The sequence below is a fragment of the Gymnoscopelus braueri genome (genome assembly GCF_963280865.1).
Source record: "Gymnoscopelus braueri genome assembly, chromosome: 22".
NCBI classification, from domain to species: domain Eukaryota; kingdom Metazoa; phylum Chordata; class Actinopteri; order Myctophiformes; family Myctophidae; genus Gymnoscopelus; species Gymnoscopelus braueri.
The window spans coordinates 23,892,042-23,914,015 of record NC_137624.1 but is presented as its reverse complement, the minus strand read 5'-3'; the positions used below and the strand labels follow the sequence as shown (position 1 = coordinate 23,914,015).

At 40.4% G+C, this 21,974-nt stretch overlaps 1 protein-coding gene across 1 annotated transcript; it reads right to left on the bottom strand.

Moving 5' to 3' along the window:
- Nucleotides 1-1,424: 1,424 nt before the first annotated feature.
- Nucleotides 1,425-19,779, bottom strand: glis3 (GLIS family zinc finger 3; the record flags this gene model as incomplete). Its single annotated transcript, XM_080420245.1, has 10 exons — nucleotides 1,425-1,555; nucleotides 2,481-2,632; nucleotides 4,120-4,192; nucleotides 4,809-4,953; nucleotides 6,943-7,053; nucleotides 7,549-7,710; nucleotides 16,304-17,459; nucleotides 17,599-17,797; nucleotides 19,036-19,266; nucleotides 19,632-19,779. 10 exons carry the CDS (start codon nucleotides 19,777-19,779, stop codon nucleotides 1,425-1,427), a joined length of 2,508 nt encoding a protein of 835 aa, XP_080276371.1.
- Nucleotides 19,780-21,974: the final 2,195 nt, after the last annotated feature.

Below are 21,974 nucleotides of genomic sequence, written 5' to 3'. Positions count from 1 at the left end.
TGAATGTGCTGGTGTGCTGGTGAAAGTTGTTTACCAGCGGGGTGAGGGGTGCTACCAATGCGTTTCTGCACGTTTTTTAGCGTTACTTCAGCTGGAGTGCCCGGACACTATTTTGGTGCTATTACTTGCAATAGTCCAGTCTTTTTTCCTTTTTGGCCAGATGTTTGGTCCCCCCCCCCCCCAGCTTGGTGCACTGTAGCCCCTAAAGCCTGTGCATTGAACCTGGTTTCATCCCCCTTATATAATACGCTGCCATCCTAACATGGGCAGTTTTGAGGTTTCAGATAACTGGTTGCTGTGCAACAGCTATGCCACATAAAGCTTGCGTGGCTCGGTTGACTCATAGAACTGTGGTTACAGCCACATTAACCAACTTCTTATTAAGAGATAAAAAAATTATGTCTAATCTGTTGCAAAATGAAACATAAGGTTGGACAAGAGTAAAACATGTATTTATTTATTTATTTTTATTTATTTATTTAAAAATATATATGCAAAATACAATATAAATCTGACTTATAGTAAGCAATATGTATGCATGTAACAAGATGGTTGTCTATGTATATATTTAAGTATGGTATTGTTGTCTTGTCACTATAGTTAGATGATATGGCTCTAACAAAAGCATAGTAATTTATCTCTGATGTTCATTCATTGATTGCATAGTAAAAATATTATGCAAAATGAAGAAACTGTAGTTAAAATGTAGGAATCCAAGTAAACATCAACTTCCTGTTGATTAACCTCTTAATAATTAAGATCTAAAAAGACAAGGTTTGGATTAAGACATTTACCAAGAGGAGGTTTAATAGTGTATGGATAATTATGTAGCATCGCCATGTCAGATTCTGCACCTGTTTGATCCTACAAAAAAAAAACATGTTGCTGTACTTCTTCATATATCCTGCAGCAGGAACTTTCAAGTCCCAATATGGAATCAGCTGGCTTAATTTGGTTTGGCACACAAAATGGGAAAGAAAGTATCCTATATATCTAACAAATGTAGATGATATGATCATTCAGTGTGTAGGCCGGAGATCTGGCTCAGGCATTGGTCCACTGACCACACACACCTATTGTCTGTGAAAGTCAAATTCTGAAGAGACACACATAGAGGCATGCCAACACATGCATGCCTAATTGCCTGTGTACACACACACGCACGCACGCGCTCACACACACACACACACACACACACACACACACACACACACACACACAGACACAGACACACACACACACACACACACACACACACACACACACACACACACACACACACACACACACACACACACACACACACACATTACTTTGAAATGCATCCAAATAAAGTGCAGTTCCTAGAACAGTTATTTTAGGCTATGTTTTCATCGCCTGTAATACCAGACAGTGCTCTTTGTGAGGTATTTGCCCCGTTCTGATTACTGGATACTGGATCTAGGGAGGCAGTCATCAAATGCTGGAATTGGCCCCAGGTGATGTGAACTGGTACATGTTGTACTCCCACTGTATGATGGAGGACAATACAGCATCTTGATCTCTTCTGAAAGCTCTACAGATCATAGGAGTACATAAAACAAAACAAATATTACATTTTCTTACTTAGTTCAATGAACAAGCCAGAGTTTGAACAAGGTTTGTAGCATTGCTTTGCCTTATGTGTCTAGTAATCTTTCAGGGAGACCTTCTACAAAGGAGTCGTACCTCTAAATAATGAAACAAATCTTGTTTGAATCATTTCCAATCTTGTCCTTATCACCACACTAAAAGCTGATTTATGCGTTTGTGATCTCTGTGTCAACCTCACTGCGGATTTCAAGTCTGGAGGGAAAAGGGTGATATCTATTTAAAGCAGCACTGAGTGGAGCTGCATGCTTGAGACAACCAAGAAAAACATCAACCACCTGCTACACAAAAGAAAAAGAAAGGAAAGGAAAGGAAAGGAACGCTGCACAGACTGTCAAACAACCCACACGTTTGCTAAAAGGCTATTCAGATATGAAATCTGTTCTATAACCCAGTGGTTTTCAAACATTTTCATGTCAAGGATCCAAAATTCACATGTATTATCAATCGATTATTATGCCTAATAAGCAACTAAAACAGATGTTAGGCAATTCACTAGGCAATTTGCTTCCCATAAAGTAAATAGAGTACATTAACAAGATATTGTCATGTCATTATGTCATTTTTGTCAAGCAAATCATTTGAATGTGCGTAATGTCTGTTCACAAAGTTTAAATAGCCTTTAACCACTTTAAAACTGGCAGCCCTATTTTGGGCATACTGTAGGTGAAAATTCTCTTTTTATTTTTTTCAAGTTTTCAAAAAAAGTTTTCAAAAATGTAATTTTCAAATTATTATATAAATCGGTGAGCTTGTAGATCGGCCATTTTCTCTATTCATCATACGACTATTTATGTATACACTATACAGTCTAGGGCTGTAGGTTAAAGTACTGGAACCTCTCTTGGTACCTGGGTCCGGTTGTGCAGAGGGCTGACTGGTTTGTCTCAGATGTGGGGTGTTCAGTAGGGATGCAGCAGTGGGAGAATGGGGGAGGTAAGTAGAGGAGCAAGGTCCATGTTGGTCCCCAGGGACGAGCTGGTGGGATGATGCATCAATGAACCTGAAACATTTCAGACTAAAATAAACGCTCTGCTTGATGAAAAAAATAAAACATTTATTGCTCATCAACGAATCAACCATCCTGATTTTCAAGTAAAGTTCAAGTAAAGTAAAGATAGATTTGATGTATCTATCATAACATAAATAGAAGGGACACAACTAAATCAGCAAAAACATGTGAACACAATTTTGTGTTATATTCATAGAAACAACACTAAAACATGCATCAGTAGTAGGTGATATTTAATTGCTTTCCAATTGAAATATGGAAAACACAGGGGCTATTGTTTTCTTGTATGTATTTTAAATAGCAAGCAACAGTGTGATAGGGCAGACAGGGAACAGTTGGGGAAAGAATGTCAGCAAATTGTTTTATACGGCTTCATGCTTTTTCAACACTTTGCATATGGCTACTTGCCAACAGTACAGACATAAAAGGAGCTGAGGTTTTGCTGACAATATACAGGGGATGAAAGAGGAAAGAAATTCATGAAAAAAGCAAAGACAAAATGACAATACAGAGTTTACAACTGATTTAACATCTGGAAATAATTGACAGACTGACAGACTTTAAATGGCATCCGTATTGAATTCCTCTGCCTTTCTGGAAGACGGTGGCTATAGCATCCACTAATACTAGCGCTTGAGACCAATGAGGCAAGGCAAGGCCTGCTTTCACAGGCCAATTGTCAACCCTGAAATCCTGTGGCAAATGCTTTGGCCTTCCACTGGTACAGGAACAATTGCAGCCAGTGAGGAACCATGAGCATCTGGCTGCTCAGATCAGCAGAAACCCCCTCATCAAGTGTATGGCTGAAGGAATGTTTTCCGCCAGGCTGACCAGGCAACAGTTTTGCAAGCCATTCACAACCTGTAGAATCTCTTCCCAATCATGTTCTTCATGAGGGAGGTGCAGCACCCACAAAAAAAAAACTTTAGTCTTTCACAGAGGCAGAAAATTGCACTTTTAAAAAAAGAAATCGGATTATTCAAACTACGAGCTTATAGCCATGAAGCCATGACAGCCACTGTTTAAGTAGTTATTTGTTGCTGATCAGTAAATGAGAAAAAGGGAATTAAATCAGTCATGGCCACGTGTGCATGGCCACTGTGCCAATGGAATTCAAAATGGAAAACAACAACAACTGGCTCAACCAGTAAAACCTACTGGTCACACGGTTGACTCTTGTGGAGACAGTGGGCATTGAAGATGCTTAAATTCAACAGAATTTTTATGTTTAATCTGCTGCTGGTTGGGGACCAGCAATCGTTAATTTATTATAACATAAGGTGCTTACTACAAATTATTAGGTGCTACAAAACAAGCACAAAACAGTATCATGACAGGATTGTGTGATCTAGCTTGTGACACGAGTTTTCATACTTTAAATGATTTGAATAAAAACATTTCTTTCTTTCTTTTTTTTATTCACACAAAAATCTCTCAAACTTTATGTAATGATAAGATAGTCTAAAAATCCTAAGCACCTGTAACTGTCTTGTAAGGAACACAACAAAGGCAGGTGAGGGCTGCTGGAAGAGTCTTGCCTCGCTGGAACAGCTAAGAAACAGGGATGAGCAAAAAAGAAAAAACACTGCTGGATTCTCCTTCAGACAATTTTTTCAAGTTTATGTACTTGAGTGGTTACAGGTGGTAAATATTTAACAAGTTTTAAAATCAAAAGTTCCCTAGGTTCTTATGGATTCAGACTGCAAATGCCATTTGTTTCTCAAATACAATCTTTAGGACTGGCTATCCATTTTTTTTGCAAGTAACCAGATCGGATTTGTGTATTCAGACATTCTCAACCTATCTGTATTGGTTGCTGTGGTATTAACATAATGACATAGCTAATAGGTGTAAGTAATTCTTAATTCATACTCCGTCGTACAACAGTGCTGCTTGCTGGAAATAGCCGATCTACAAGCTCACAACCCGGCGAGCGACCCCATTGTACAAGGAAGTATAAATCAGGCTTGTGTCCAGACAAGACACATCTTTAGAAATCTGATTTGAATGGCATTTCAAACCACCTCAGAATGTGGTTCAAATCTGTTTAGCTGTTGTTCAGACTTGATAAAACCAATCTGATTCCAATCTGGATGGGCCAAAAATCTGATTTGGCTGCCATCTTGAACATAGCCTGTGAGTCTACAGGAGAACATAATGTAGGTACCAGAGTATGGCTCATGGGAGGCACTGCGGGATGGGTCCAAGGCGCTGTCAATCATCTCCAGAGGAGAATGGCTTGGTTGCAGGGGATGGATGGTCAAGCAGTCTGTCAGTGCTTCCTGGGTCACATCATCAACAGAGGATCGAAGCTAGAGACCCAGCATAAAAAATAAATAAAAATCATGGTTATTGTTGAGAGCAGCATGACACATAAACAAAAATAATAACAGTAATTACAAAGAGCTTCACAGCAATGGACAACACTTAAAAACAACAGAGAAACAATAAAATTGTAAAGGAAGGAAAAGAGATATGTCTAAAAGCACGCACGCACGCACGCACGCACGCACGCACGCACGCACGCACGCACGCACGCACGCACGCACGCACGCACGCACGCACGCACGCACGCACGCACGCACGCACGCACGCACGCACGCACGCACGCACGCACGCACACACGCACGCACGCACACACGCACGCACGCACGCACGCACGCACGCACGCACGTAATAATAAATGACTGCTTCTATTTTTATGCTGGATATGAGGATAAGGAGCACTTCTGCATTCATCCATTGCTTTATCCATTGCTGTTTTAATCAGGCACCTTATGTATATTGGACTGTATTATTTGACTGTGCCTTCCTGTTATTTGACTTGTTCTGAGTTTTGTGTTGCTTTCTTATTTATTCTCCCTTCCCTATTCTAACTCTTCCTGAAATTGCAAATGACGCTAAAGTTGATTCTGACATGTAGGATGGTCTCACTCTTTAAAGTTCTGAACAGATCTAACCTTCACAATACTTGTGGACTGTAATGGCTGGACCAGCCTTGTGATGTAGTGTCCAGATTTCATGTGTGGAGTTAATTAACTATAAAATGGCTATATCTGAATAAATGTGAAGAGAGGAAATAAGGACGGAAATTTTATCAGAGTCAAGCTGAAGGACCTGTCAATCAATTTGGTTGTTAAAATCTTGATAGAATCTTGGTAGTGTGGCTGCCCTTTTGTTTACATTTGGATTATGTGCCTTTAAGATGAAAGAGAGATCTGATATTGAGAAGAGACTTTAAACAGTCCATGATGAAGTAAAGATGGAGCCAGGGACTTAGTCCAAAAAAATCCTGCTCCTTCAGATTATAAAAATTTCAGTATGATATTAACATTGCATTGGGTCAAGCAATCTATTACTTTCAAAGTAATAAGTCAAAATGAACACTAAATCTAAGTGGACGCCCATGAAGGATTGCTCAAAAATCAGTTCTCTGGTGTTTTGCTAGCGCTGCATAAAGCTAAACTGTTCCAGTATTTTTGCAGACATGAAAAAAACATAAGCACAAATAGATGCTTACAGAGTCAATTTGCATGTACAGTAAGAAACGGTTCTAAATTGCATTAGAGCGTTCAGAACATCATAGAATTATTACTGTGTTAGAAAAAGCTTTATGAAAAGCGCTTTGAACGTGTTACTGAAAGAAGCTGTGCAAGTGGGAGACTAAGTAAAATGTTACTGTTTTTAGTAACAATCTCTCCACCTTCTGTGGCTGTATCTATGGTGACATAACCTTCACTGAAACAAGAGCTAACACACTTTATTCTCACACAACAATCTCTTAACTTCATTGTGCTACACTGACCAAATACTGTGGCAATAACAGATGGTGGAGGCAGTTCAACCTCACCGAGATCAATCACACTTGGATGGGGCCACAGAAACACCCCTTAAACAGTTTCAACCTTGCATTCCTATTTTGGAATGTCATTATAGGCAAAAATGTTCAACAATTGAGAAAATGGAGAAAAATTGAGAAAATGGCAGATCTACAAGCTCACAAAACATCACATTGCAACACATAGTGAGCTTGCAGATCTGCTATTTTTCGAAAATTGTAGAATTGTCCGTACTGTTGTTGAATTGTTGTATAAAATAAATGTATGTTAGTTTTTTAAAAGATATATTTGGGGGATTTTCTGAGCCTTTCATTGAAAGGTAGGCTATAGTGGGGAGATACAAGAAACACGGAGAGAGAGTAGAGGATTGGCATGCAGGAAATGGTCCGTCTGTCCGGGAATCAAACCGGACAGATAAATAAACATCTACTGTACATATACTGTAGTTAGAGTAATCCTTACCTTCTTGCGCAACTGCCTCTCTTTGGAAGAGTGGGATTTCACATGCTTCCTCAAGGAGCTGGGGTCAGTGTATCGCTTTACACAGCCCGGGACCTGGCATGCATAAGGCTTCTGAACCACCACAGGCATATGAAAACATGCAGAACATGCAGTGTTTACATGCACACACACACACACACACACACACACGCGAGCGCACACACACACGCACACGCACACGCACACGCACACGCACACGCACACGCACACGCACACGCACACGCACACACACACACACACACACATGCTTTGAATACATCATATAATTTTCTTTCAGTGTCTGACTGTTCACATATCCATATACATGAGAGAAGGGTTCGATTTGTAAAAAAAAAAAATGAAAAAATGAGAGATGGGACATTTTCATAAACCATTTAAGCCCCATATACTTCCTTGTATGACAAATAACAGATTACAAGCTCACAAGGCCGTCACTTTACGATGCCTTGTGAGCTTGTAGATCTACTATTTCTTGCAATTTTTTAATCTTTAAAAAATATATATATATAATTGAAAAAGTCTTGTTGGCACATTTGACTAAAATTCACCAAAAATATGAGTGCTTACTGTGTCCAGGTGGGTGCGCTGGTGTTTAGCTCTATCACTGGAGTTGCTGAAGGCCTTGTGGCACCCAGGGTGTTGACATACATAAGGCTTCTCCCCAGTGTGGCTACGCAGGTGGATTTTCAGGTTTTCTAGCCGAGAAAAACCCTTCTTACAGCCCTCAAACTGCAAAGACACAAATGCACACGCAAAATGTCACTTTTTATTTCATAGACTGCATAAACAACTGTTGTGTTTGCAGGCTACACATGGGCAGTATTTCAACTACATTTATGTTAACCACATGTACTGTATGAACCCTAGCGTCCCTATTCTGGGGACTGCATGGAGCGAACATTCGGCGAAAATGACAGATCTATTATTATTTTTTCTACAGGTAGACCGTTTTTAACTTCCCCAGAAAACACAGATTGAATCTGCAGACTTCAATCATCATAAAAGGCTTTTTCAGCTTCACATTCATTTGATAATATATTTTGGTAATATCAATTTGACCAATATTGCATTGTATAATGAACGCTTAATCGTGCATCTCTAGTAGCATTTGTAGATTGTAACAGTCCACACCTAGTACCACATAGAGAGGCATGTAGCCGTGTACCAGGTCCAAAAGTATCAAATATAATTTTTAAATTATATATATACCCCTCTATTCTTATTTAAATGTAACTGCAATTCGTGGGTAGCTTGTACAAAAGAACACAAAGAATTACCTAAAGTAGTTACCCCACTATTTCTCTAACACACTAATATTGTTGATGAGTTGGCAGATGAATTTTAGTATGCTTTTGAGTCTTTTACCTCCTCTTGCCACGAGACATTCTTTGCTGCTTGTCCATCTGCCCAGACCAGAGCCAAATTGGGAATATTAATCTAGTCGTGTGGTACGACCTTAGTATTAATTTGACTATGTACAACTGCATAAACTAACAATAACAAAAACATTCAGAGCATATGACCAAAATTGTGTGCCTGATGACATTTCTATTGTCTGGATCAATTTTTTTGGAAGGATATAGTTTAAAAGCAAAGCTAAGATCATTCATTTTTCACATTCTGTAGTAAGATGTATTTTAAAACTGCAGACCATTGTAGGCATTTCTGGCGGTGGTACGTGAAACCAGCAGGGGGCAGTGTTTATACATACGGAAATAAATTGCTTCCTAATTCTTCATCCAGCATCACCTGTACTTGACATCTGCTGCTGGTCTAACCAAACAAATGCATGAAACAAATTCTGAATACATTAATGATAATCAGACAGACAAAATGATCTCTACATCAGGGGTCTTCAACAGGGGGGCCGTGACCCCTTGGGGGTCCTCAGAGTTATGACTTAATCTTTTTGTTTACATTAATAACATCATGAACCCTAGCATCCCTATTGTGGGGGGAACATTCGCTGAAAATAGACAATCTAAAGCTCACAACGCGCCATGAGCTTATAGATTGTCTATTTTCGGTCAAGTGGTTTGGTGTAGAGGGAAAAAAGACCAGACCAAATACAGAGCCAATGGTCAAGTTTTCGAAGTATTGACGGTTTAAGTGTTAAATGAATCCAACGTATAGAAAATATAATGTGTAACAAAATGAAATGTAAGAAAAATGTTAAATCAGCGATACAATTTTATTCAATATGTAGTGGGACCCCCACTACATATTGAATCAAATGGTTCCTGCTTCATCTCTCTCTCAGCAAAGGGGTCCTTGGCCTGAAAAATAAAATAAAAAACCTGCTCTACAGGATAGAGTAGAACACGGGTCTGTGATATGCTGCCTCATTTCTTTTCTCTTTTTTAATGTGATATTGTTGTCCTGTTATTTGACTTTTCCCCCCTTTGTTTCTTTCTCTAATCTTATGACTGGCATTTTGTATCTACAAAACGTTGGGAGCTTGTGCGAAAAGTAATTCCACCCTCTCCTCTACACCAGCGAACTTGTGAAGTGACGATAAACTTGAAGTTGAAGTTGAAGAATAGCTATAGTTATAAACACATACACACATGTACCCACAGGGTTTTTGGTATGCAAGTCAGCAGAACAGCTCACCTTTCATTACCACCCCACTACAGTGACCTCATTTAAAAAATATGTGAATCATCATCATGCTTTCCTACTGTACAGCCAGGATTTCTCTCTCCCTCTCTCTGGTCACAGGAGGTTGGAATGTCCTAAACTTCGTAGAGGAGAGTCATAGGTCATAGACCATGACACATTTTGTTATTCTTCCTCCAGAACTGGATTCTTTACATACCACTACCTCTTCATTAACCCGTGAAAAGGCCCAGACAAAAAAATAAGCTTCCTTTAATATCTTACTACTTGAATTCCAATGAGAAATGCTTGTCATTCTTTTCGTTTCAATTAGCGTGCTTAGGTTATTTCTTGGGAACATCTGTGTTGACCCATTTTTCCGGGAAAGCATCTGTGTCATTTTAGATTATAGCTATATATACAGCAACATAAGTTTTCCAAAAAACTCTTAGGATTTAGAACACTGGTTTAGAACAGCGGTTCTCAAAAAAAGCAGATAATCAAGCTCACAGCGCATCACTTCGTGCCGCGCTGGGAGCTTGTACATCTGTTATTTTTGAAATGTTTTTGAAAAATCTAGAAAGTGTTAAAATAATTTTTAACGTTTTTTAACACACTCTTCTGGGGGTCTCTAGAGCAGTGGTTCTCAACAAGGGGTCCAGGAACAAAGGGGGTCCACATCTAAATGTTAGTTCACCATTATTACATGCTAGAGAACGCACAAGAATGCTATCTTGATCTGGTACAGTACAGTACAGTACAGTACAGTACAGTACAGTACAGTACAGTACAGTACAGTACAGTACAGTACAGTACAGTACAGTACAGGAATTCTGGACTCTATGAATGACATAAAATGAGTAGTCTCTCGTAGCCAGACAACTATTCCACAATCTCCGAATGCTATATAGAGTCTGGAACTACACCTCCCGAAATCCGAGAGAGCGAGCTGGCACTTCCGTTCACAAAAATATATTTTAAAATATCTTTACATTTTATTTTTTAACTTCCATATCTGCGCAGCTGTAAAGACAAAACGGAAGTGGGGAGGAGGCTTCACATCCGCTTTATATTTTAATCATGATAAGAGCTTCCGAGTCCCAGACTGTATGACCAGAAACATTTGAAAATTGTGGGAGGCAACAGTCTGGCCACGCGAGACTATAAAATGAGGGACCGACTAATATCTAACAATAAAAATAAGCATTACGAGCCTGTTTATTAGCTCTTCGGCACACGAAGTACACCACTCCAAAACATGGTGGAATGAAAAGAATCAGCAACACTCTATCTAAACTGGGTAGCAAAAGATTTAAAAAAAATGAATAGACAGGCAGAGGGAACATGATAAATAGTTATTCAGAATCAAAGTACAAAGAGAACTGGGAGCCAGCATAAAACCAAAATATACTGCCAGGAGCACAACAGTGGCCAGGGGGTGGCTGTATGTCAGCACTCTCTCTCGCTCTCTCTCTCCTTTCACCGTTTCTGTCTCTCTCTCTCTCTCTCATGAAGCTCTCATAAAGCGTAGAGGCTTTTAGATGTTGTGAGAGACATTGGTCTGAAAAGGCAGAAACATGGCTACTCAGTGAAGCTCAATGCCACAGCCAGCCTCTGACAGATCTTGGCAAGCGCCCATGGCCCTGGGTAAACAATGACTGATCCACTCAGTGCCAGCAGTGAGTCTGGTGCCCAGCAGCCCACTGTCTTGCTCTGAGGTCGGTTCTTTCTCATCTCGTCTCTCTTTTCCTCTTCCATCTTTACCGTCATTTATCAAGCACATTTCCTAATAACTACTCTCTGCTTTTATGTCATTTTTTAGTAGATGAAAAGGAGGGCATATCAACACATGCATTCCTATATCTACTTTTTTCTTTTCATCTTTCAGATGCTTTTCAAATTTTGTTTCGTGTGCAGTGGCTGAGCCAGTAGCCCTGTGTCTCTGGTTAGATTCCTGTCCAAAGGCCTGTGTTGCATACGTAGCATCACTCCCTGTCCTCCTCTCTGCCCTTGCTCTCTTCTCTCTCCACTGTCCAAAACAAGCACATCAATATAACTTCCATAAAATAAGTTCTAGTTTTCATCTACAATGTCACGAGCTAATATAGTTTCAAAACATACAAAATCAAGCTTTAACAAACTGTAAGAATCGTCTTCAATCCCAATATAAACTAGTACTGTAGACATAATGACAGTCTTGTGGCACTTTCAGAGAATTCTCATTTGTTCTGTTTGCTCTTAAAAATATATATTATTAAGAAACTGAAGCAAAGACAATCAAATATGACTTTTGGTGAAGGAAATGTGGGAGTAAAACAATCTGACTGAAATAAATCACAGTAGCTTTTTTTTCATACTGTATTTGTTGTTTGGCAGAACAGGGTAAATGTCATGTGTGCATATAGGCCTACTGTGTTGGCTCAGCTGTGGGTTGAAAATGTATTTTACAATCAAAACCCTTCTAGAGACTGAAGCTTCATTTGCATCCACAGTCAAGACAATTGTAGATGATGCTTAAAATGGCAAACTTGAAATCTTGTCACTCCATATTCAGCGGCATCAGCAGGACTTGAATATCAAGTTCTTAATTGTAGGGGAATTAAGCAGATACAAATATTACTGTGTAATGTCCCTTGAATGAAGAATCAATCATACAGAATATGATGGGGTTCACATATTCAACCTAATTCATCAACCAAACTATCCCAATACTTTACTGATTTCAAAGGCTCAAGTATCACAGAGAAGCACAACATGTCAACTTGTGCACCAGGAAACTGTACACAGAGAGAGAGAGAGAGAGAGAGAGAGAGAGAGAGAGAGAGAGAGAGAGAGAGAGAGAGAGAGAGAGAGAGAGAGAGAGAGAGAGAGAGAGAGGAATCATATTAGCCATGTGGTGATTCCCAATTATTGTGGAATTCTTGACTTTGAGTGAATGTCTTCATATATAACAGATATACATATGGTAGCCTATAACACCATAGGAGTCAAGCATGTGTTAATAAACTGTTCAATCATCATTAAACAGATTGCGAAATGACAGGTGCAAGTCTGTGCGTGCCCTGCATGTTTAACCATGTGTAACCAAAGCTTCCTCATTGTTCAGAAACTGGCTCATGGATCATTTGCCATTCATCAGCTCTCGTACCTGCCAATCCTGCGTTACAAAAGCTGGACTCTACCTCTGGGATAATTATATGGTCTGTTAGGTGCTTTCTGTTCAAGCTGCCTGTATAAGTGTTTCTCTCTGATTATCTACACATGTTTTCCTTGTCTTGATTTCTGAGATTCCGATGGCTTTTCATCAGGGATACTGTGACCAGATTTCAATCAGGAGAACATTTGCAGATAATTAACCACTATCATATCTCATTTCTGGAGGTAAAAACAAGATTCCATGTGAATCTTGAATGTCATGTGACTAGTCTATGACATCAGTCATTTAGAATGCCTGTACAATGACATCAGTAGTCATTTTCATATTTGAGCATAGTTCCAGGCCAATCTGACCTCCATAGACTCCATTCCAGTACAAAAGTTCTCAATTTCTATTTCACAATATGTGAAAAATATTCAGGGAATTATATGTAGCGTGCACAAGAAATTTGGCACTGATTGGTCCAATCATCAGTTGTTTGCGAGATTAGCCCTGGACACATGCACGCACGCACGCACGCACGCACGCACGCACGCACGCACGCACGCACGCACGCACACACGCACACACACACACACACACACACACACACACACACAAACAAACACGCGCACACAGACACACACGCCATAATAAAATAAGATAGAGATCAAACGAATACTGCTAAATGCTACTTTCTATCTATTCTATGTTTTGCAAGGGATGGTGGAAAACTTCAATAGTTTTCTTGTCAGTGCATGATTCATGATAAACAGACTCATCCAATGATTGAGGGCCATAGCAACAGAGCTGGGTCCAACTAATAAGTTAGTATTTTGGTACAAAAGGTCGCCTGCAGGGTGTTAGTGCAGTTAATATTTGACTGGTGAATGAAGAATGGTTGGTCTTACTCATCTAAGAATAAAATGTGTTCCTAGTGAGCTCAAGGAACAGAAAGAGTGCTCTCTTTGTATATTCTGTGATCATCAGTTTACTTTCCATGGGCACTCCACAACTATATTTGAACAGAAAACCAACAATACTCAAATTATGTGGTACAAAAATAAGGACGTAAACGCCCAATATTTCATTAATTTATTCACGTTGTTTTGGTCACACAGACCGTGGGGCTTACTTTTCAGTGTGTGGATATCCCTTCTTTTTGTAAATAAATTGATTATTTTGGTAACTAGATGTTCAGGCCTCCACAGCCACTTTGCAGCCTGGCAACCTAGTTTAAAGTCGTCTCCATATATGGCCATGTTACGTTTGTGACGCCCTCGGCAGAGGTCATCAACATGTCAGCTTGTGATGGACATGTTCCTCAATTCCAATTTTTTTTTGCCACGGAAATACAAAATACAAAATGGTCAATAACATTACCAGAAACACTAAATGTACTAGTCCAGTAGACACAATGGAGAACATGCTGTGTTTTTAAAGAGGGAGAGCGGTTAGTCCTCATCCCTTTGTACTTTATTTTAAAGACAGTAAGTAGGAGAGCTGAGAGGGAAGGCGTAGATGGAGCAATTTGCTTTAAAAGTCAAGTTTATTATTATATTTTTTATTTCCATGGCCATCTCTGTACTTTCGTCTACACTCTTCTTCACTTTCTTCTTCTTTCTAAATTCAACTGATGGCTTTGAACTTTTCAAAGCATTAAAGACAATCAGAGACAGTGAATTGTCATATTGACATCATCCACCGGTCATTATAATATCTAAGCTTAAAAAACTCGGGCTCAGACAGATTTTTCCAGGCCCAGTCATTAGGCCCAGTCTGTATCCACCACGGTTTGCTACCTGGTTTAACTACGTTTGAATTGAGGTTTGAATACGTCTGGCAGTGTCTTTATGTGTGTGTTAATGTCAATGGGCATTTAGGAAACCCAGCTCTTATCCTGTTAAGTCAAAACCAGGTCATTCATGGCATGGAAGACATTTATTTGGCAGTTGCGTTTCTGGGTGTACTGGCACCCTAGGCCAGTGGTTCTTAAAGTGGGGTCTGGGGACCCCCAGGGGTCCTTGAGGGGGTTCCAGGAGGTCCCCAGCTAAATTGCTTAATAGCATAAAAATAAAAAAAACCAATTTACACCTATTTCATACATCAGCAAACAACAATGGACAGCAGGCATCTTGTCTTGATGAGAGTGCCTATTGTGAATATGAAACGGTCTGGATAATCCAATATCATGATGATGAGAGACTAAATATATTCTGAATTGATTTGAGTAACGAGCTGTCCAATGATAATGTAATGTTCTTATTTTAAACTAAAATTTAGTGAAAGTTGTAATGAATATGCTATAAACTCAAGTAAAGTATAGTTGTACTTTGTTACTTTACACCACTGGTATTTCTGCATTAATTAAATCAGTGTCCTACCTATTCTGAAGAAGACCTGGAGACTAGCAAGTTACAACGATATTAATAATAATTACATACTGTAAATATTGGGAAGAATTGGTTTCCTGGTGAATCACCTTCCCAGACAAATAAAGCCAAAACCCCATCAGAGGCAGGCCCATTAATAAACAGCTTTCGATTAATTTAACTGAAAGCCTTTGGCTACAGAACCAGACCAGAGTAACGCCAGTCTAGGGGGCATCACCTTCCCAGAACAAGGGCCAAGTTTGTCAGAGGATGACCTGGCAGACAATCTCCTGCCGACAGGCCTAGGGGCAGCTGGATGGTTCTCGGAGAGACGGGAAACCAACTGGGGCCCTGCCAGATCTGAAGTGCTAGGGCTGCCTTTGTGCTGATTTAATAACTACATAATTGAGTTAACTGCCATGTCAGTTTCACAGTTCCACTAATTAGCCCATTGCCATAGTTAGGAGAAAGGACAAGGCCATATTTTTACTTTTAAGTTGCAATGTGTGATGTGCCTCATGAAGGTTTCATTTGAGACATAACCCTGTACAAATATGTACACACTGGTCATCCATGTTGTTGTTGCCTACCCCCTGCCCGCTTCTAAAGCATGTTGTCAAAATCTTTCCAGATTCTAAGCTTCAGCCTCCCCAAGCTCCTGCCAGATCTGTCGAAACACCCTGGCACCCCCCTCGCTCTTTAGAATCTGTTCGCCCCCTCTCACATACTCCACTACTGTGTTATGGCAGATTTTCCAGCTCAAGATGACTTCTGCATGGCACTTCAGCTGAACAGCTATTAAAGCGACCTGTATCCACGAGTGAAAGTAACAACCAATATAATTAGGTAGATACATTTAAACTAACTACATCTTCACTCGACATGATAACTAAACTGAAAATGTGAGACATGTTTTGACAAGGGATGGGGAGTCTGAGGGAGGTGCTGGTGGGAGGAGGAGAGCTGGCTTGTTTCTGTAATTCCCCTGGTTTATCAGTAGGTGCACTGCTGTGTATTGCACACTGCAGCTTTAACCTTGCCCATAGATGCCGTTGTAGCCACCTAGAGGCTCAATGGCTGTCTTTGTAAGAAACAATCAAAACTGCAATCAAGTCTTCATGTATCTCTCTACTATTTTGTATATAGAGTATCCACATTGTGTGTAAGATAACTGCATGAAAAGACACAGAGCAAAGGAAACGGATAATGATGGTACCGTGCACTTGTTGGGTTTCTCTCCCGAATGGACCCTCATGTGGATGAGAAGCTTGTACCGTGCGTTGAAAGCCTTGAATCTGCGTGGACACCCCGCCCAGAAGCAGGTGAACTCCTCACCTTTGCGCTGGTCCACATGAACCTTTTCTATGTGCCTTACCATCTCCTCCTTTTGATCATAGACAGCACTGCAGTCCAACCATCTACAGCCATGCCCTCCATAGTCCTCCAGCTCTCCTTCCTCTTCCTCCAGCAATGGAATTTGAGGTAAGACGCTGACCCCATGCCTGAGAACTTGGGAAAGAGGGTTATGGGATTGGGTCTGTTTCTGTCTGTGATGCCTGTTGAAGTGAATGTTTTGGTGGGCGTGGTAGGGCGGTGGTGGGCCCTGGGGGGGAGGAGGTGATGATCGTATAACTGTTGACAGTGCTGGTTGTAACTGTAGCAAGGGCAGCAGGTTGTTGGTAGGCTCATGGTGATGCACTGAGGTCTTGTCCACCATTACCCCTTCCTCTGGGAGACACTGATGTTCCACCACCATGTTAGCCATCTGACTCTCCAGAGCGCCACCTTCCTCCAGCCTCTGCATGCGGTCACACTCAGCCCCAGACTGGGCTTCTGTCAGTGGTGCCAGGGCCATCAAAGACTTGGCGAGGCTGCGGGTGTTGGCCTGGGGAATACAGCGGCCTCTCACACCTAGGAAGTGACCGTAGACCTCGGGTTGCACAGGCGAGCTGGTGGAGCGTGAGGCCGGAGAGCTCCGGGAGCCATTAATGTAAGCCACCAGTGAGGTAGGTGAGGTGCGAATGATGGAGTTGAAATCGATGCCCATGACATCTGACAAAGGGGACGAAGAGAGGGCTCGCTTCTTCGAACGTGAAGATTGTTTGGGGCTACCAGAATCACCCGTAAAGAGGTAGGAAGGCAGGGAGGCGGAGTTGCTGGTGCCGCCTGACACAGTTGTACCAGACATGGCAGTGCCTGGGGAAAGGCTGAAATGTTCCCCGCCCTCACTGGCCTGGGTATAGCCTTGGGGTGGCCCTAGTGGAGGAAGGATGCGATAGCCATAGGTCCAGTCCTGTCTGCCACTCAACATCGACTGTGTTTCAGCTATACTGAGGGTAGTGGATGCTAGAGATTCTCTAGACATCAAGGATCTGAAATACATGCAGTTGCAGTGTTTAATGACAGCATCAAATACACTGCAGTTGGAGTGCTGCATTGTTATTAGCACTTAGAAACATAATGCCTGATTTATACTTGGTTAAGCATAAATCATCCTTAAGTCTTACCCACCTGGCATCAGTGTGTGGTAGAGGAACACCTTGTGGATGTACGGTGGTGTGTGTTGCTGGCGGACCTGATGCAAAACTTTGGCCTGTCCCCCGTGATGATGCACCCATACTCTGGACAACCATGGGACTACTGGACACCCTTAAGTTAGCACTGGCTGGGTGGCCACACACCTTCATGGAAGGCCCTGATGTACAATCACCTGCTGGACACAAAGGTAAAAAGTTGTCAGATTCACTATTTCAACTTCCAGTTAAGGCAGAGTAGTAGGAAATACCAGATCTACTATAAATACCAGCCTGGCAGTATTGGTGATGGAAGCTGCTTTAAAAAAATAACTGTAACACAACCAGTACCATAACAAAATTAAAATTGGTGATGACCTTTTAAAAACATTGTGCTGTGCATCTCACTGCTGAGTATTTTTCCTAACAAACTGATACATGGTTGCCTACTTATTCACACTGCCAATGATCTAACCTTTCAGCTAGAACTGATCATAGAAGAAGATTAGTTTAAACAATATTAGTAATTTAAATAATTATATAAACAATATTTCTTGACCGATCACTAGCTCCATATTTTGTCAAGTCCCAATGATTATATAATCAACAACTGGGAACAGTTCAAGATGTGGGCAATTTTGGCAAAGGAGATTTACACGGAAACCCTGGTTACATAACACTGACGTGACATGGGGACACGCCATAATACAAACCACAAATGCAACAGATTTTGTGTGGTTCACCAGAGGCTTGCAGACTGTTGAATTCCCCGCACAGACCTGAGCAGGCCAGAGAAGCTTTCTGCTCTGTTAATCACTAATGAGCTTTTCTCCTCTTTTTGCTTCTCTCCTCTGTTGAAAATTTAGGGACAAACTTTATGCTTGGTTAATTATCTATAAATAAGAGGACAAGTAGTTTAGGGAGGAGACTGTGGCCATGGGAGGGCCACATTGAGAGGAAGTGAAGTATGAAGATGTGCATGTAAATCAGCACAGTGACATTCTGATTATTAATTAAGTTAGAACTAAAGTTAAATTAACATTCAGAAAGTAACAGATCTACAAGCTCACAACGGGAGCTTGTAGCTCACGACTACAAGCTCACACATACAAGCTCACAGTGTGTTGTGAGCTGGTACATCTGTTATCTTAACTATATATACTAGCCCATACCCGGTCGACGACCCACCAAGACAGACAGAGGTTACTCCAATTATATAGTAGGATATATAAATATATATTTATTTTTTATAAAAAATGGGGGGGGGGGGGGGGGTTGCAATTCTGAAATTGTTTTACATCTTTTGAAAATGTCCAAAATATGGACGCCAGGATGAAAGTGGTTAAGTAATAAAATACTGTTCTGTTGATTAGGGTTACACCTGGGCTTGACATCCAACTTTGTTTTGAATGATCTTTGACGATTGAAGCATTACCTTTGCAACTATCAGAGAAGCCCAGTCTTGTCTGGATGGCAGTTGTTGTCACTGTGTTGGAGGGAGGCTGAAGAGTAGACAGCTGATGGCAAGGTGAAGCGCTTGACAAATGTGTCTGTTTCCCTGTACTCAACAACTGCCTGCGGAGGCTCAGTGCTGGGAAGACGACAGCATTCCCACCCAGCTGTTTCCCAGAGGCAGGGGACTGGATAGCGCCTCCTCTCGCTAGGGCTGTCACGATTACAGGATTTAAGTTGACATACAAATAATTGCGATTAACGATTTAATTGTGCTTCTGTCGTTTACATTTCTGTTTGGCTTTTAGGCTTCGTAATCAAACCTTCCACGGGGCAGATAGGACAAATAATTTGAATAATTATTCAAAGACATCACTGACATATTTAGATTTTTTTTTTGCGGAAATAGCTGATCTACAAGCTTACAACGAGTCACGAAAACGAGTTGTAAGTTTGTAGATCTGCTATTTCTGCTATGTTATGACGATTATGCATAAAATAATTGTGATTATCTCAAATAATTGCGATTAGACAATTATGTAATAATTGTGGCAGGTCTAGCTCTAGCTCCATCCATACCTGTGGAAGAAGTAAAGTCGGCCCTTTGGGGAGACAGAGTGCTATGCATGGGCATCCTGATGGATGGGGACTGGTGCCCTGTCATCATGCACAATGATGGGGGACCACCACAGGGAGACACCAGGAGCTGGCAACCTTTTCCATTCATGGCTATATCCTATGTGAAACAATGTTAAGCCCTGAGAGACACATTAGAATCCAAATGTAAGTACAATATACAGAAATGATAATTAGTTAAAAATAAATAAAAAAGTTACATTAAATTTAAATTAAATTAAATTAAATTAAATTAAATTAAATTAAATTAAATTAAATTAAATTAAATTAAATTAAATTAAATTAAATTACCTGTACCTAAACCTAATATTTTATCCTCTCATTAGTAGCTACAGTAGCTAGCCTATCAAAAAGTAAAGGAGAGCATAATATAATAATGGATAATAATGGTTATTATCTACAAATTGTAGAAATTGTTTAATTTATAAAAATAAAAATAAATCCATTGGATAAACATTTTTTTAATAAATTAAACTATTTCTACAATTTGTGCTGTAGTACTAACATACAAATTGAATACTTAAACATTCCGTGTGTCTTAATCTTTACAATTATGCCTATATATATGACAGTTAATATAAGTTCTAATAAGATTCATAATAAGATTGCCAAAATGTCACTAATGAACAGGTTTGAACTCACCGATTACCCAGGTCGCAACAACTTTTCCTATAGACGTGACATGTCAAGATGCATGTTGTGGTGGTGTTGTACAGTACATTTTTTATTTATAAAGCACCTTTCGAACCAGTGTAACTGTTGCACTGACTCAGACTCTACTCTGTCTGGGACGCTCCTCGTTGTTTTGTCTGTCAGATAGTTTGAGATCCCATGTGAGACCATTGACTGCATGCACACAGTCCGAAGCAGTGTTGCCAGGTGTGCTTATTATAAGCGACTTTGGGCTTGTTTTTCTCCAAAGTTGCTTGTAAATACTGGTAGTTGAGGGTTGTGTTTTTTTCGGGCTTGTTTCTAAAGTGTAGTTGCTTATTTGGGCTTGTTTCCTATTTTTATTTTATTTTATTATGTCAAGAACCCCCAGATTAATATGTTTTGTTCAATATTTTTTTCAAATAGCCAATGTAGGGAAAAACTTCTTTGGGCTTGTTGTTTTCATAGACCTGGCCGCTTGTTTCTTTTGCAGAATCTGGCAACACTGGTCCGAAGGAGTCACGCCTTTCTTAAATGACGCGGCGTTTGCACTCCTGTGTCCGACCTCTCTTTTGGTCAGATATTCCAGGTACTTTTTTTCAGATTATTACCCGTTTGCCCTTGAATAAACTACCCATTCTGACAGATCGAGCTAATATAATAATGTTACACTCTGCTCACCACCATAACAAGAACTGACTGAAGCCTATATGTAGCTAATTACCATTAATAGGCTTGTTTTATGCTATGCACACCAGGGCATGCGCACACACGTGTGACTGAGTGGCTGCTGATGCAGATGCAGAAGTCTATTTGCTGGCTGGCTGCTGATAGTAAATATACACAGCTGTTGTGCATGCCTGCATGGTAATATCTAACTAATAGCTAACTGAGATGTAGCCGGTTTAATGCAGATGTATATACATGTGATGTGGGTATCAACAAAAAAACATTAGACCTACGAAATGTTCACAATAAACAACACATTTAAGATTCAGCAAGTGAGTCAAAAGTCAAATGTCATCAGCACATTCTGAGAACTTTTCCTGATGTAGAAATTAGACAAAGCCTTAAGCATCTACCTTAGTTGCAGAAAAGCTAAACGCAAAATAGATACGGCCACTACATCATTCTAAAATAAAACAAAAGTCAAACCCCCCCCCCTCTCTCTCTCTCTCTCTCTCTCTCTCTCTCTCTCTAAACACTTTTTACATTGACTATTTCTAGTTTTTTACACACATGTGTGCAAAAACACCAGCAAAACACTCTTGATTTGATATCTGTTAGGCTGGATGATGTATATCAATGAACACAATAATGTTGCAGTAATAAAGCTGATACAACTGCATTGCATTACATTACATGTACCTTCCCTATATGTGCCTGAGGCTGAGTGTTTGTCGTTGCCCCCCCTTAACCTCTCTCAACCCCTGGCCAGACTTTATTGTCAGGCACTTTTCTCCTCATTGCTGGAGTGTTTGCTCTCTCCATGTTGGCATGGAAACCAGTCTGTTTAGGACTAGGGAAGGTAGCAGTGCTTTGTAGCACACGGGGGAGAAAAGCTCTAATGCAGTGGTTCTCAAACCTTTTAATCCCAAGGACGTCCAGTTTGGTATATTATGCCATTTAGGTCCA